Source organism: Episyrphus balteatus, chromosome 3 (assembly GCF_945859705.1).
Source record: "Episyrphus balteatus chromosome 3, idEpiBalt1.1, whole genome shotgun sequence".
NCBI lineage: Eukaryota > Metazoa > Arthropoda > Insecta > Diptera > Syrphidae > Episyrphus > Episyrphus balteatus.
Genome location: NC_079136.1, coordinates 126,096,463 through 126,109,300, shown reverse-complemented (window position 1 = coordinate 126,109,300; position 12,838 = coordinate 126,096,463). Strand labels below are relative to the sequence as shown.

General features: G+C 30.8%; 3 protein-coding genes across 3 annotated transcripts; 1 reads left to right on the top strand and 2 right to left on the bottom strand.

Annotated features, from left to right (window-relative positions):
* Positions 1 to 452: 452 nt before the first annotated feature.
* LOC129916847 (vitelline membrane protein Vm26Aa-like) lies at positions 453 to 969 on the top strand. The gene has a single exon (XM_055997038.1). It carries the CDS (start codon positions 513 to 515, stop codon positions 882 to 884), a length of 372 nt encoding a protein of 123 aa, XP_055853013.1. The 5' UTR covers positions 453 to 512; the 3' UTR covers positions 885 to 969.
* Positions 970 to 4,888: 3,919 nt separating this feature from the next.
* LOC129916844 (uncharacterized) lies at positions 4,889 to 5,704 on the bottom strand. Its single transcript, XM_055997035.1, has one exon. It carries the CDS (start codon positions 5,632 to 5,634, stop codon positions 5,002 to 5,004), a length of 633 nt encoding a protein of 210 aa, XP_055853010.1. The 5' UTR covers positions 5,635 to 5,704; the 3' UTR covers positions 4,889 to 5,001.
* Positions 5,705 to 10,075: 4,371 nt separating this feature from the next.
* Positions 10,076 to 10,669, bottom strand: LOC129916845 (vitelline membrane protein Vm26Aa-like). Its single transcript, XM_055997036.1, has one exon. The coding sequence runs from the start codon at positions 10,630 to 10,632 to the stop codon at positions 10,165 to 10,167; it is 468 nt and encodes a 155-aa protein (XP_055853011.1). The 5' UTR covers positions 10,633 to 10,669; the 3' UTR covers positions 10,076 to 10,164.
* Positions 10,670 to 12,838: the final 2,169 nt, after the last annotated feature.

The window sequence follows — 12,838 nt, the reverse complement described above, 5'->3', positions numbered from 1 at the left end:
CAAACTTCTTCCGCCATGTATATATTTTGAAATTTAAAGTTCTGTTGTTTTATCAGTTCAATTTTCAATATATAAAAATAATACACAATTGAACAAAATCAATCTTTTTAAAAATATTGTAAAGAAAAAAAAAAAACTAGGTATGTATTTAAATTGCCTTCATCAAACCTCATTCTTTGTTGTGCAACCATCAATTTAACAAAAATTCCATTGCATTTTTAACAAAATTCTTATGCATGTTTTGTGTTCCCATTTCAAAGTTAAAAAATTATTATTAAATGAGTTTACTCAATAACAAAAGCAAATAAAAAAAAAAAATTGCATTGCGTGAACAATTAATTTAGGCTACCACATTTCCATTTTGTCAGCATTTTAAAAGAAAAGACGAAAAAACTACACCAAATCATGCCATAGAAAGACCCTTTGTTAAAAAACTAGTATAAAATAGACAAAACTCGGTTAAGAAAGTATCAGTTATCTTCAAATAGTTTAACAAATCAAACTCATCCAACATGCAATCGTTTATTGTATTTACACTTTTGGTCGCCGTTGCTACTGCTGCTTCAGTTGGACCTGCACCACAAGCTCAAAATATCATGCATACAATTTCTGAAGAATCCAACATCAACCCAGCTGCTGCTCCAGCTGAGTTGGCTAGATTGAAGAAGTCCGCTTATGGAGGTGGTGCACCAGCATCTTACTCAGCTCCACCTTGCCCAAAGAACTATCTCTTCAGTTGCCAACCTAATGTGGCTCCAGTTCCATGTGCTCCATCAGGAGGCGGTTATGCAGGAGCCTACTCAGTTCCAGTACCAACTTATGCTCTTCCCAGCGGTCCACACTACGGAATCCCACAAGAACTTCTTAGACCATACTACTATTAAGGTGTTAAATAAAAATTTTATTTGCTATGTGCCAAAAAAAAGTCTTATTAATAAAAAAAAAAAAATCATTCATAATGAAAAGAAATTATCTTGGTTATTTTATTGCATGCAACAAAAAAAAATTGCTGCTGATTGCAAGTTTCATATTATTATTTTTTTCACAGCGTGGTGTGTCCAACATCTGGTTTTGTTATTTTATTTTTACAACAACTATCATTTGGTATCTCAACTATTTTTAGCTTTGGATTATGGTATTGAGATAGGAGACGGTTTTGAAAATTTATCGAAGTTCTGCATATGGAAGAGTATCTGTCTGCTGATATTTCGCCGCTGCTGCTGATATGATGGCCGTCGTTGTCGGTCGTAGGCAATCTGAGTACCTACTTTGAATGTTTATTTATTTATTTTTTTTTGTTCAAATTGAAGACATATTTTATGATGATAGGAGTTTTCATGCAAATGCATTATCCAGAGATCACACCCTTTGGACTTCCGTTTTGGAAAAAAGGAAAAGAAAACAAATCTCTTCTTTGTTGGTGGCTTGAAATCCATATTATGACTCTTTGTCATGGAGGAAATAAGACACATTGAAGCATATTGTTCAAAATGCTGTTTTGAAGTTATCTATCGCGTCGAGGTTGGAAAATAGTTTTAACAGATAAGATTTGTAGCATGATTTTCTTATCTTTCTTTTGATATCTCATTCGAATTTGAATTTGAAGGAAATTCATTTTTGACGTGTTAACAACGTCTCATAAATCGATGACCATCAGGCTACATCCACGAAAAAAGCGGTACCCATTTTCTCCCGTTCCACCGTTAGCATAGATTGCTATTCAATATTAAAATTAAACTATTAGAGATAAAAAAAAATCTACTATAGCTTTTTTATGAAAGGTTATACCCTAATCTTAAACACAAAGAAAGGATTTTTAAAAATTCTACCATTGAATAGGGAAAATAGGGGTGAAATGAGATGGTTAAAAAAAAATGTTTTCTAAACGGTTATTTGTTGAGGGTTGAATTTCTTTTTATCGATAGATGAATTCGTTACAAGAATGGTGTTGAAAAAATTCATACAAATTTCAAACGGTTTTTTTAAAACAAAAGCATGAGGTAAACCTTCGAAAAAGTGGTAGAATTTTTTTTAAACCAGTTTCATTTTTTGATTGAAAATTAAAAAAAAAATTAAATAATGTAGGTATCTATGTATCTTAAATCTAATAACGATTTTTTTCTTAGGCTCTAAATTTCAAAATATAACTTTTCGAAAAACAACTATTTTTTGTTTTTTTAATAATTTTTAAAAAAAACTTACAGGTCTTATAGGCATACTGATGTGCATGCGTGTGCAAAAATTAAATAATAAAAAAAAAAAATAATATTTGAGTAAATAACGAGAAAAACAGTTTTTACTGCCTCAATTTTTACTTGCGATATAGGTACTCACGGTGGGCAGGAAGAATCGATAGGTATCACAAAAATGTCAACAAAAACTGCAAGTTGGGTTATATTCGTTGATGATTATACGTCCAAAATCCGTTGGAATTGAAATCCTAGCTGCTCCTTTTCAAAAGTTATTCATATTTTTGTATTTCTAATCGGGACAATTTGGAATAAAAATCTTGGGGAGAGTACGATAACTTAGGCGACAAGAATTGATAACGGTATTTTGTAGAGGAGTTTAATACAATAATTTTTTACTATGGGAGAGGGGGTCCATCTCTCCCCGGTTTAGGCGGGAGGGGCAATTTTCTAAAATATCACGTTAAATACAAAAAAAAATTATTTAAAAACAAAGGCAATAGGCAACACTTACAGTTATGAATGATACCTTTTTCAAAAGCCAGAATTGTACATTTGATTCTAATTTTTAAATCAAATTATTGCAATTAATTGTTCTCGAAATAATCAACTCAAAATTTGGGAAAAAAGTTGAAAAAAAACACACTATTTTTTTGAAAAATATTAGAAATTTTTTATATATAAAAAATTATTTTTTAAGAAAACGGCTCCTACGATTTTTGAAAAATTTTTTTTTTCTAAAAATACCTTTTTATACAAGTAATAAAATGGCATACTTGGTTTATTTTTTAAACATCATTTAAAACGGTGTTTAATTAATTATAAAAACAGATTTTATTTTTGTACACTACCTATGAAATTTCTTGAAAATATCAAATTTTTCCTAATTTTCTTGAATAAAAAGCTTTAACATTAGAGTTACTTTAAGCATAAGAGCAAGTACGTGCGACCCCAGTCGTGCATTTTATTTTTTGGCCGTTTTCAACCATTTTGATTTTTTATTAATATATTTTTCAATTTTTCAATGATACATAGATAAGTAATAAAATTTTCATACTCACAACTCAAGCCTGGTACGCAGATCAAGCGAAATTTTAGCTCCCATACAAATATCGAAAAAAAATTAGCAAAAGGTTGATGGAAGAAAAAAATTTTTTTTTTTTTTTATGAAAACTGATTGCATTCAAAAAATGCCACCTCTTTTTATAGATGTCGTACGGACATGATTGTGGTAAATATTTTCATCTAATAAAATAAGCTTTCACATATTATAAAATTTGCCGTATTTTGTCAAGTGAAAACATTGACAAAAAGTTGTGCGAAAAAAAATAATTTAATTTTTTTTTGTTGTTTTTTTTTTCATGAAAAATTAGTGATTTCAAAAAATAATTATTATACTTACTTTTACAAGGAATCAAATATTTTGATCGACAATAACTCTGCAACTTTGTAGACCTCAAAGGAACGTTTAGTTTATATTTGTTTTGAAAATTATTTTTTTTTTTGGAATTCGTATTTTTCACAATAGTGCAAAAAAAATATATTTTTCGATCTATCTAACTCTGCAACCAGACCTCAAACGAACTTTTGGTTTGTATTTATGGAAAGGCTTTAAAAGGATGGATTTGATTGTTTTTTAAAATTTATTTTAATTTTTTTTTAAATTCGTATTTTTTGCATTTTTTTAAGGTAACAAATATTTTGATTGACAATAACTCTGCAACTAGACCTCAAAGAAACTTTTTGGTTTGCACGAAAAGATCTTGAAGAGACCTTTCTTTTCATGTCTCTTTCGACGGATTTGAAGAAAACTAATTTTTTTTTTGCAACAAACTTAACATTTAATTTTATTTTGTATTAAAAAACTTAATGATATTATTATGTACACTCAAAACATATCCTAAATCTAGCAACTCAATAAGCTGCTGATTGCTGACAAGGAGCTGATACAACACTTGGCGAACAGCTGACTAAGAACATCTTCGGACAAGGTACCGGACTACCGTACTGTTGCTGCTGCTGATAACTTGGTTGAGGTTTATTTTGAGGATAATAATTTCTACTCGCTGAAACTATTGGCTGCTCATGTTCCGAACCCACATAGTATGAAGTATGTTGAAAACCTTTATGCTTGTTATGTACAATCTTTGGAGCTGGCTTGTAAACTACTTTAGGTATCTTTCGTTTTGCTGCTACAATATGATGACTTGATCCAAGTACCTCGTCCAAAAGTCCCGGCTGAGCTTGGAAGATAACAAAGCGACGTGATCGTTTGAGAGGATCATTTGACTTGCAACCACAAGCTTGGCCAGAAAATTCATCAAACGGTGGTGTGTTACGTTCCATTCTTTTTGATGTTTCCATTGCATCACATCCACAAGGTGGCGAAATAAAATCACTGCTTGCTGAATGCATTTCAGATGCTATTACAATTGAAATGCAACAACATGCAACAAGTGTTACAACAACTACTGCATTCATTTTGATCTGTCAGATAGATGAACTTCTACTAATTTCCAAGAGAGATATCAAGCTCTTTTTATTGAAGCTTGATGGCACAGAAAGTTAAGAACAAACCATCATATTACAACACAAAACAATATATAAAAATTTTGTCAGCAATTCAGCAAATTACTTCATAATGAATGAGGACAAGGGAAGAAACCAATAACCAAGAAAAAAACATATACAAAAAAATGTAATTTTTCAACTATATTCTATTTATTTATAAAAAAAAAATATGAAATACAAAACAATGAAACATGAAATGGTTCTAAGATCGATGAGTGTGCATTTTACCATATTATTTAAATTAATATCCACCATGACCATATCCGCCAGCAGGGGCACAAGGGACGTGTTGCACTTGTGGGGCACAGCTGAACAAGTAGCTCTTGGGGCATGGTGGGGCGGAGTATGATGGTGCTGGAGCTGGTGCGTATGATGGTGCTGGGGCAGGTGCGTATGATGGAGCTGGAGCAGGTGCGTATGATGGTGCTGGGGCTGGTGCATATGATGGAGCGGGGGCTGGAGCGTATGATGGTGCTGGTTTGTAAGCTGGAGCTGGCTTGTATGCTGGAGCTGGGGCGGGTTTGTATGCTGGAGCTGGTTTATATGCTGGAGCTGGTGCTGGGCCATATGATGGAGCTGGTGCTGGTCCATATGATGGTGCAGGTGCTGGGGCATATGATGGAGCTGGTGCTGGGGCATATGATGGAGCATAGCTTGGTTTTGGAGCAGGAGCATAAGCTGGAGCAGGTGCTGGGCCATATGATGGTGCTGGTCCGTATGATGGGGCTGGAGCTCCATACGATCTATATTGGTGGGTTTCTTCTTTGTGACCAGTATGAGTATCTTCCATCATCATGCCAGTGTTGTCGCTTGTCCTAGTAGCAGCCATAGCTACAGTAAAGCTCATCAATGCGATCAAAGCTACCGATTTCATTATTGTTTCGGGTAATTAAGTCTGTGCTGTCTGTAATAGAGAGAACAAAATGTACTGATGTCCTAACTGGCCTTGCATATCCATTTTATACAAAAACACCAAACTGCATAGTCTTCAGAAGGTCAGCAAAAAAAAGTAACATAAAACAGTAGCTAAAGAAGTTATGACCAAAGGTTGTTACCATTTAGCTTTTTGTTTTGTGTTTTTGTTGATTGAGGTGAATGGGTTATAATTTTTTTTTATTCTATTGCGCTGATGTCTACATAAAGTAGTAAAGAGTTCAAAAAATGAAATCGATGACTCTTTAGATTGAGTAAAGTTTATTGGTTTTTGGGAGACTATTTTTTTATACCAAAATTGAATCGAGTGATTTAGGTCAAATTATTGTGTAAACATGGTTTTTTTTTTTTGAAACGCATGTTGAACTTGGATTTTTATTTTGTTTGTTTTGTAATTAGGTACCTATATTAAACTCAATAGAAGAAAGTTAAAAAAGCAAACGAACTCATTAAATGGAAAAATGAAAAATTAAAAAAACTGTCTTTAAATTAGGAATGTTTCAGTTATCTATAGAAAGGTAGATGATATGAGAAAAATCTCAATTTTTAAAAAGAATTTTGTTTTTTTTTTTCTTAGCATGTAACTTGAAACTAAGAACCTTGCAGTGAAAATAAAAAGTTCAATTGGCCTCAGCTCCAATGCATTGCAGAAAGGAGTTCCATCAGATAGATGCTGTCATACCAAAAAATTTGTTTAATGAAATTTTTTTCAAAGCTCAAAAAATGGCAATATTAGGGAACCCGGCCGAACAGCTCTGGTTTTGATGATCTTTTTTTTTCAAACGTCGTCGGTAATTAAAAATACTTTAAAGTCTATAGATTAAGATTTGCCGCTGTTGCCGTTTTGATTTTTTAAATTTAATTGAAGATTTTTGTGAACAAAAATAAATTTTAGGCAATTGAAGGAAAACAACTATATGGGAGTGAAGGACAATCTTCCATATCGTTTAGGCGATAAATGCAATTTTATCACAAAAAAAATGACTTCAAACAAAAAAAAAATATATTTGAACACAACGGCAAAAACCTACAATATTTAAATATACATTTTTAAAAAGCTAGAAGCTTATTCATATTTATAAAATTAAAATTAAGTAAACTGAGTGAAGGGTTTTTGAAAAAATGGTAATTAAACTCAGATTTTTGAAAAAACAAAATTATTGTAAAAATTTTAACATGTCCTTTTTAAAACTTTTTCGTAACATAAAATGCATTAATTTTTCAATTTTTTAGGCCACATTTATTATTGGCGTTTTCGATTGGCAGTCCGGAAGCGTCCGGAATCATTCTGAAAGCGTTTTATTCGTACAAAACTGACAGTTTTGTGTGAATAAAATTTTTTCAGAATGATTCCGGACGCTTCCGGACTGCCAATCGAAAACGCCATATGATTTGAAATTATGAAAGAAATGTCAATATGTATTACAATTTATGAAAAAAAATTGAAAAGTACATATTTCATTTTCACTTTTTTTAATAGAATCTTAAAAAAAAAAAAAAATTAACTAATTTTTTTTTTTAAGTTCAACATTTAAATATAAAGTTATTTTTACTTCATTCAATAGCCCTTATTGTCGAAAGTTAAATAGCAAAAGTTTAAAGTTCTTATTTGCCAAAGTCTTTGATTAAATCAATTATTTCAATGCAAAACTTCAGTTTTTATCGAAAAATCCAATAAAACTGGAGTAATTTTTAATTTTTTTTTTTTTCAAAATTCTGAGTTTAAATTTTGTGGATTTAAATTTTATAGATAGAAATGAGCTTCTGCCTTTTTTAAAATGTGTTTTTTAATATTTTAAGTGTTGCCGTTGTGTTCAATTTTTTCAGTTTGTTAGAAAATTCCATTTATCGCTTAAACGATGGAAGATCGTCTATTACTTCCACATATAGTTTTTCCTTAAATTACCTAGAGAATCGTTTGGTATCATTTATTTTATGCAATTTAAGCAAAAAAAAATGGTTTTTCGGAGTTCTCCATCATCGTAATGTTGGTTTTGATTAAAACCTCAATTTTTTTTTCGACACGAAACCAATACTTGCCCTATTGAGCAAGTAAAAATTTATTTAGTTATTTGAACTGACCTTATTTGCGAAACTATCTCATTTGGGCTGTAGTGAAAACAAGCTATTACATAAAAATAATATGAAAACATTTTAGGTACTGGCTTACAAAAATAATATTTTTTCCAAGCTTTTTTAATTGGAAGACAAAAAATTGACGGCAGTTATCAGCCAATTTTCTCCCAATGATTTGTCTAATTTTATTTGAATTAAATATTTTTTTAAATATTCGTCGCATTTCTTACAATTTCGGCTATTTGACCATACACTAGGTTCAATATATTATAGTTGAAATAACCCATGTATGGTCAAATCTCCAAAATTGTAAAAAATTCGACGAAAATTAAAAAAAAAAATATTTAATACACACATTTTGCACTGATTTTTTTTCTGAATGCAGAAAATTTTGTATTTGCAATAACTTTTTTTTTTAAATGCTAAATATTTTTATTTGAAATACAAATATTTTTCAGTTGCAATAACATTTTGTTTTTAATGCCAATTTTTTTTATTTGCGATAAATATTTTTTTTTAATGCAAATATTTTTCAACGCAATAAAATTCGAGACCATTTTTCTACTAAATCGACTAGGAATAATAATTGTGGTATTACCTCTTAAAAAAAAAAAGATTTTTCACATAAAAAAAAAACCTGAAAAATAAATTATCTTATTTCGAATGTCAATTCGTGTTTATATCGAAATGAGATAATTTCTGAAATTATCTCATTTGGAGTCTAGTTAAAACAGGCAATAAGGGAAATAATATTTAATGTGCACATTAGAGCCTTGTATTCAGTTCTTGATCTTGAGACTCCAGCTAAGATTTTATTTTCTTATAGGTAATACTTAAATTTAACTCAAAATGCATACGACTTGATCCTAATCTCTTAATCATGCGCAGTGCGCATAAATTATAAAAACAAATTTTGCACTAAAGAAAAGTTGTTTTATAAATACTTGGGCATGACATGAATCAAATTCTTTTGAGTTTATTTGAACATTTTATTGATAAATATCGTTTAAGTTTTAGATAAGCCAAGGAAAAACAAAAAATTTTCAAAATTAGAAAAAGTAACCAAAAATGGTATAAAAAGCTTTTTTTCAAAATTTAATTTTTTTTTAAACTTTTAATTTTTCCTTGGTTTATCTTAAATTTAAACGATATTTTTCAATAAAATTATCAAATAAACTCGAAAGAATTTGATTTTGCTCATAAAAAAGTTACAAGAAGTAAGTCATTTAGACCTGCAGAAATATGGTGTTTTATTTCATTTATTTAAGTTCAAACCCTCACAACAGAAAAACTGCTTAATGAATAAGTCTGAAACTTTGCATACTAATTACAGGTATATGAAGCTTCAATAATTAAGCCTCAGTTTAATCTTATCACCCATAGAAATAAAATAGCGGTAAATTTTCTAAAAAAACCGTAAAAATGCCTATTTTGATAGCTTTTCTAAATTAATCTCAAAAATAAGAAAACATTTTATTTAACAAAGTAAACTTAATTCCTTTGTAGAGAATTGAATGAAGTTTTTAAATGTGTCCTTGAATGTTCTGTACAGTGATCCGTTGTTGAGATATTGATAGTCAAAGTCAAAAGTATGGTTTTTGGTTTGACGACTTATATTGCAGTTTAAAAAAAAATCATAGAAGTTTGAAACAAAATGAATCTTAAAGCGAAATAAATAGCCTTTCTAAAAATAATAATCATTTTATCAGAAAAAATTTTCCCACTTTTTTAGGGGAACAGTAAAAACGAAAAAAAATTGGAAAATTTTGGTTTTTGAACAGTTCCAACAATTTAGCTATTTTACCGTTAGAAAGAAAAAATTTAAACATTTAATTCTGAAACTAGAAGAATAGAGCTTTCTTCACATGCTTTTTATTTTGTCATGATGCGATCATTTTTTACTGAGATCACTAAAAAAATCACGATTTTTTTTGTTCCCTTAATTTTTTGGGCTAGTGTAAATCAAAAAATACCTATTATTTTTTGATCTAAACCTATTAAGTTCGCTAAAAAATTGTTTGGCTAAATAAAAATTATCTTTCGGTGAAAAAATCAGTGCAAACTATCCGATTTGATAGGTTAAATTTTGTGAAGGTTTTTACGATTCTTCAATTTTTCGGTACATAAAAGAGATTTTTTTAAAAACTTTTTTTTTTTTTTGGCTTCACGGAACCATAGTTTAATCACAGAGATTTCAAAAGTATGTTATTTCGAAGAAGTAGAGAAAATAACCAGCACCAATCTAAAACAAATTCTAACACAAAAATTGCTAAACCAAAAAAGCCAATAAAGGAAAAGAACAAATATTTAAATTCAGTACAAAAATGCATTATATTTTTATTGATTAAATAAATCTATTAAAGTTGGTTAACATCTTCAAATCTCATAAGTATGTTTAAACTTCGGTGATAACTGGAAAAGCGTATTGAGGATATGCGTATTGTCTTGGAGCCATGTATTGTGGAGCAAGATATTGTGGGATATTCTCAGAATAAGATCCTTGGTAACCTCCGGAAGGGGCTGATGAGCATGGAACAGGTGATACATGTGGTCCGCAGCTGAACAAGTAATTATTTGGGCATGGTGGTGCTGAGTATGATGGAGCTGGGGCAGCGTATGATGGAGCTGGTGCTGGTGCACCATAAGCTGCTTTCCTAACTCTCAAAGCTTCCAAATTCTCATTGAGTCCTTGTTGTTGTTGGTTATCTAATAGTTGTCCTTGAACTGAAGCCGAAAGACACTGAGCAATGCTGGCAGCAACCAAGAAGAATGCAATGAAGAATTTCATACTGAATGCGTTTGAAATGATACTGTTCGGATTGATTGAATCAAACTGATATTGAATTGATGGTAAGTTTGTCATTTTATATAAAATCGATTTAAAATGGAAGAAAAATATAACCAACATGCATTCTGCTGAATTTTCAATAATATATACGCTCGAATTTTGTTTATAATTATGTTAACCTACTAAAATTATTATTTGCTGAAATTAACAAAAAAAAAAACCATACACATTTTAAAATAAAAAAAATGTTTATAAAAAAGAATAAAACGAATGCGTCAGCTACAAAACACTATTGCAACAAGAAAAATTGCAACATGTTCTCGAGTATAATATTAATACACATGTTGAATGTGTTACAAAGTAAAACTATGTCACTGACATGGAATCAAATTGTAATTTATTTTGTGTGTTTACATTTGATGATCAGTAGAGCAGATATTTCGGAATTCCTGGAGCCACCGGAAACAGAGCCATATTCTCATTTATTGCCAACGAATGTTTACTCCGAATCTGATCGATTATATCTACGCCAATACAGAAGACGTAAATTAAGAAAGTCCTACCATTTGTTTTTGCAGAAAAGTCCTTGTAAATTTCATAGAATTAAGTTTCAATAAAAATATAAATTATTTAAGTACAACAATTGGGTGTTTTATATTTTTGAGTATAAGGTTTGAAGAAAAGAATATGATAGGTAGTTGTATTCTTGAATGGAGTTAATATGACTTCTGGTACTACACCAAAGACCAAATAATGATTTCCTTACGTGTACCATCTTTTCTGCCTCCATGTTATTCTCATGTCATATTCAAAGTGATATTAGTAGGTACTACTAAAGATTTCTCTCTTTGGGATAGTGTTGACTGGAATTTTGATGAAAATAAAGAAAATGATCTTATAGTCTAAGAGCCGGCAGCATATTTTGGCAGTTTTGATATAACCGAAATTCGGGTGTGCACATATCTAGATATGCACCACAGTATATCAACGGAACAAGTCTGGCAGTGATCTTTTTCAGCTTTCCCTTGCCAGACGCATCCAAAGTGCAGCAAAAAATCAATTTTTGGCGTTTTGGTATAACCGCATAAATGATACACCAAAAAATCATAAAAAATCCCCTGATTTCGAATCTGTGGGTACCGCAAGTTTCTTTTTCAGCTTTCCCCCCGCCAGACCGCTTTAAAGCATTTTTAAGTGCATTTTTCTAATAAAAACCCTGATTACTTATTTTCTGTTAGGTATAACCGTATGATGGTAACAAATTAATATTCTATGTCTATTCCAGGTCTAGAAAATATAATTTTAAGCCAGCTATTTTTCAGCCTTCCCTCTGCCAGACGCATCCAAAGTGCAGTCAAAAATCAACTTTTGGCGTTTTACTAGGTATTACACCAATAAATGATACACCAAAAAATCATAAAAAAATCCCCTGATTTCAAAAATGTGGGTACCGCAAGTTTCTTTTTCAGCTTTCCCCCCGCCAGACCGCTTTAAAGCATTTTTAAGTGCATTTTTCTAATAAAAAACCTAATAGTTTACTTCTGTTGGGTATAACCGTATGATGGTAACAAATTAAAATTCTATGTCTATTCCTGGTTTAGAAAATATAAGTTTAAGCCAGATATTTTTCAGCCTTCCCTCTGCCAGACGCCCTTAAAGGTTTCCCAAACAGGTTTTTCCATAGAAAAAACACCGAGTTTCTGTTTTTTACTTGCTCTATAGGGCAAGTATTGGTTTCGTGTAGAAAAAAAAAAATCGAGGTTTTAATCAAAACCAACATTACGATGATGGAGAAGATCAAAAAAGTGGTTTTCGTCATGCCGTCCGTCGGTCTGTGCGTGTGTGCGTCTGTGCGTCTGTGCGTCCATCTGTACATGGAACTAGGGCATAAACGGATGGATGGATTTGCTTGAAACTTGGTACAGATGATTTTTACGTAATTCCCTAGGACCGTTTTTTTTATTTTTTTAATATCTCCAATTTAACGCATATCTCCCATATAACGTTTTCGAGGTATTTCAAATTTCTCGAAAACGGCTCTAACGATTTCATTTAAATTTGGTGTGCGCAGTACTCTTATTGATTCTAACAAAACTGCGTTTTTAGTTTTTCTCAAAAAATGCCGAGAGCGGAAATATTGCGTTGCCGTTTTTCAAAAATTGACATGTTTTTTAAGTTCATATATTTCATCAAAGCATAAGTCAATTTTTTCAAAATTTACAGACATCATAGGTATTGAAGTGTAAAATGTAAAAAAAAATTCAAAAAAAAAAAGTTTTTC

Bases quoted from the DNA above. Each gene is read 5' to 3' on its own strand.
- LOC129916847 (XM_055997038.1), top strand. From the start codon at position 513: ATGCAATCGTTTATTGTATTTACACTTTTGGTCGCCGTTGCTACTGCT.
- LOC129916844 (XM_055997035.1), bottom strand. From the start codon at position 5,634: ATGAAATCGGTAGCTTTGATCGCATTGATGAGCTTTACTGTAGCTATG.
- LOC129916845 (XM_055997036.1), bottom strand. From the start codon at position 10,632: ATGACAAACTTACCATCAATTCAATATCAGTTTGATTCAATCAATCCG.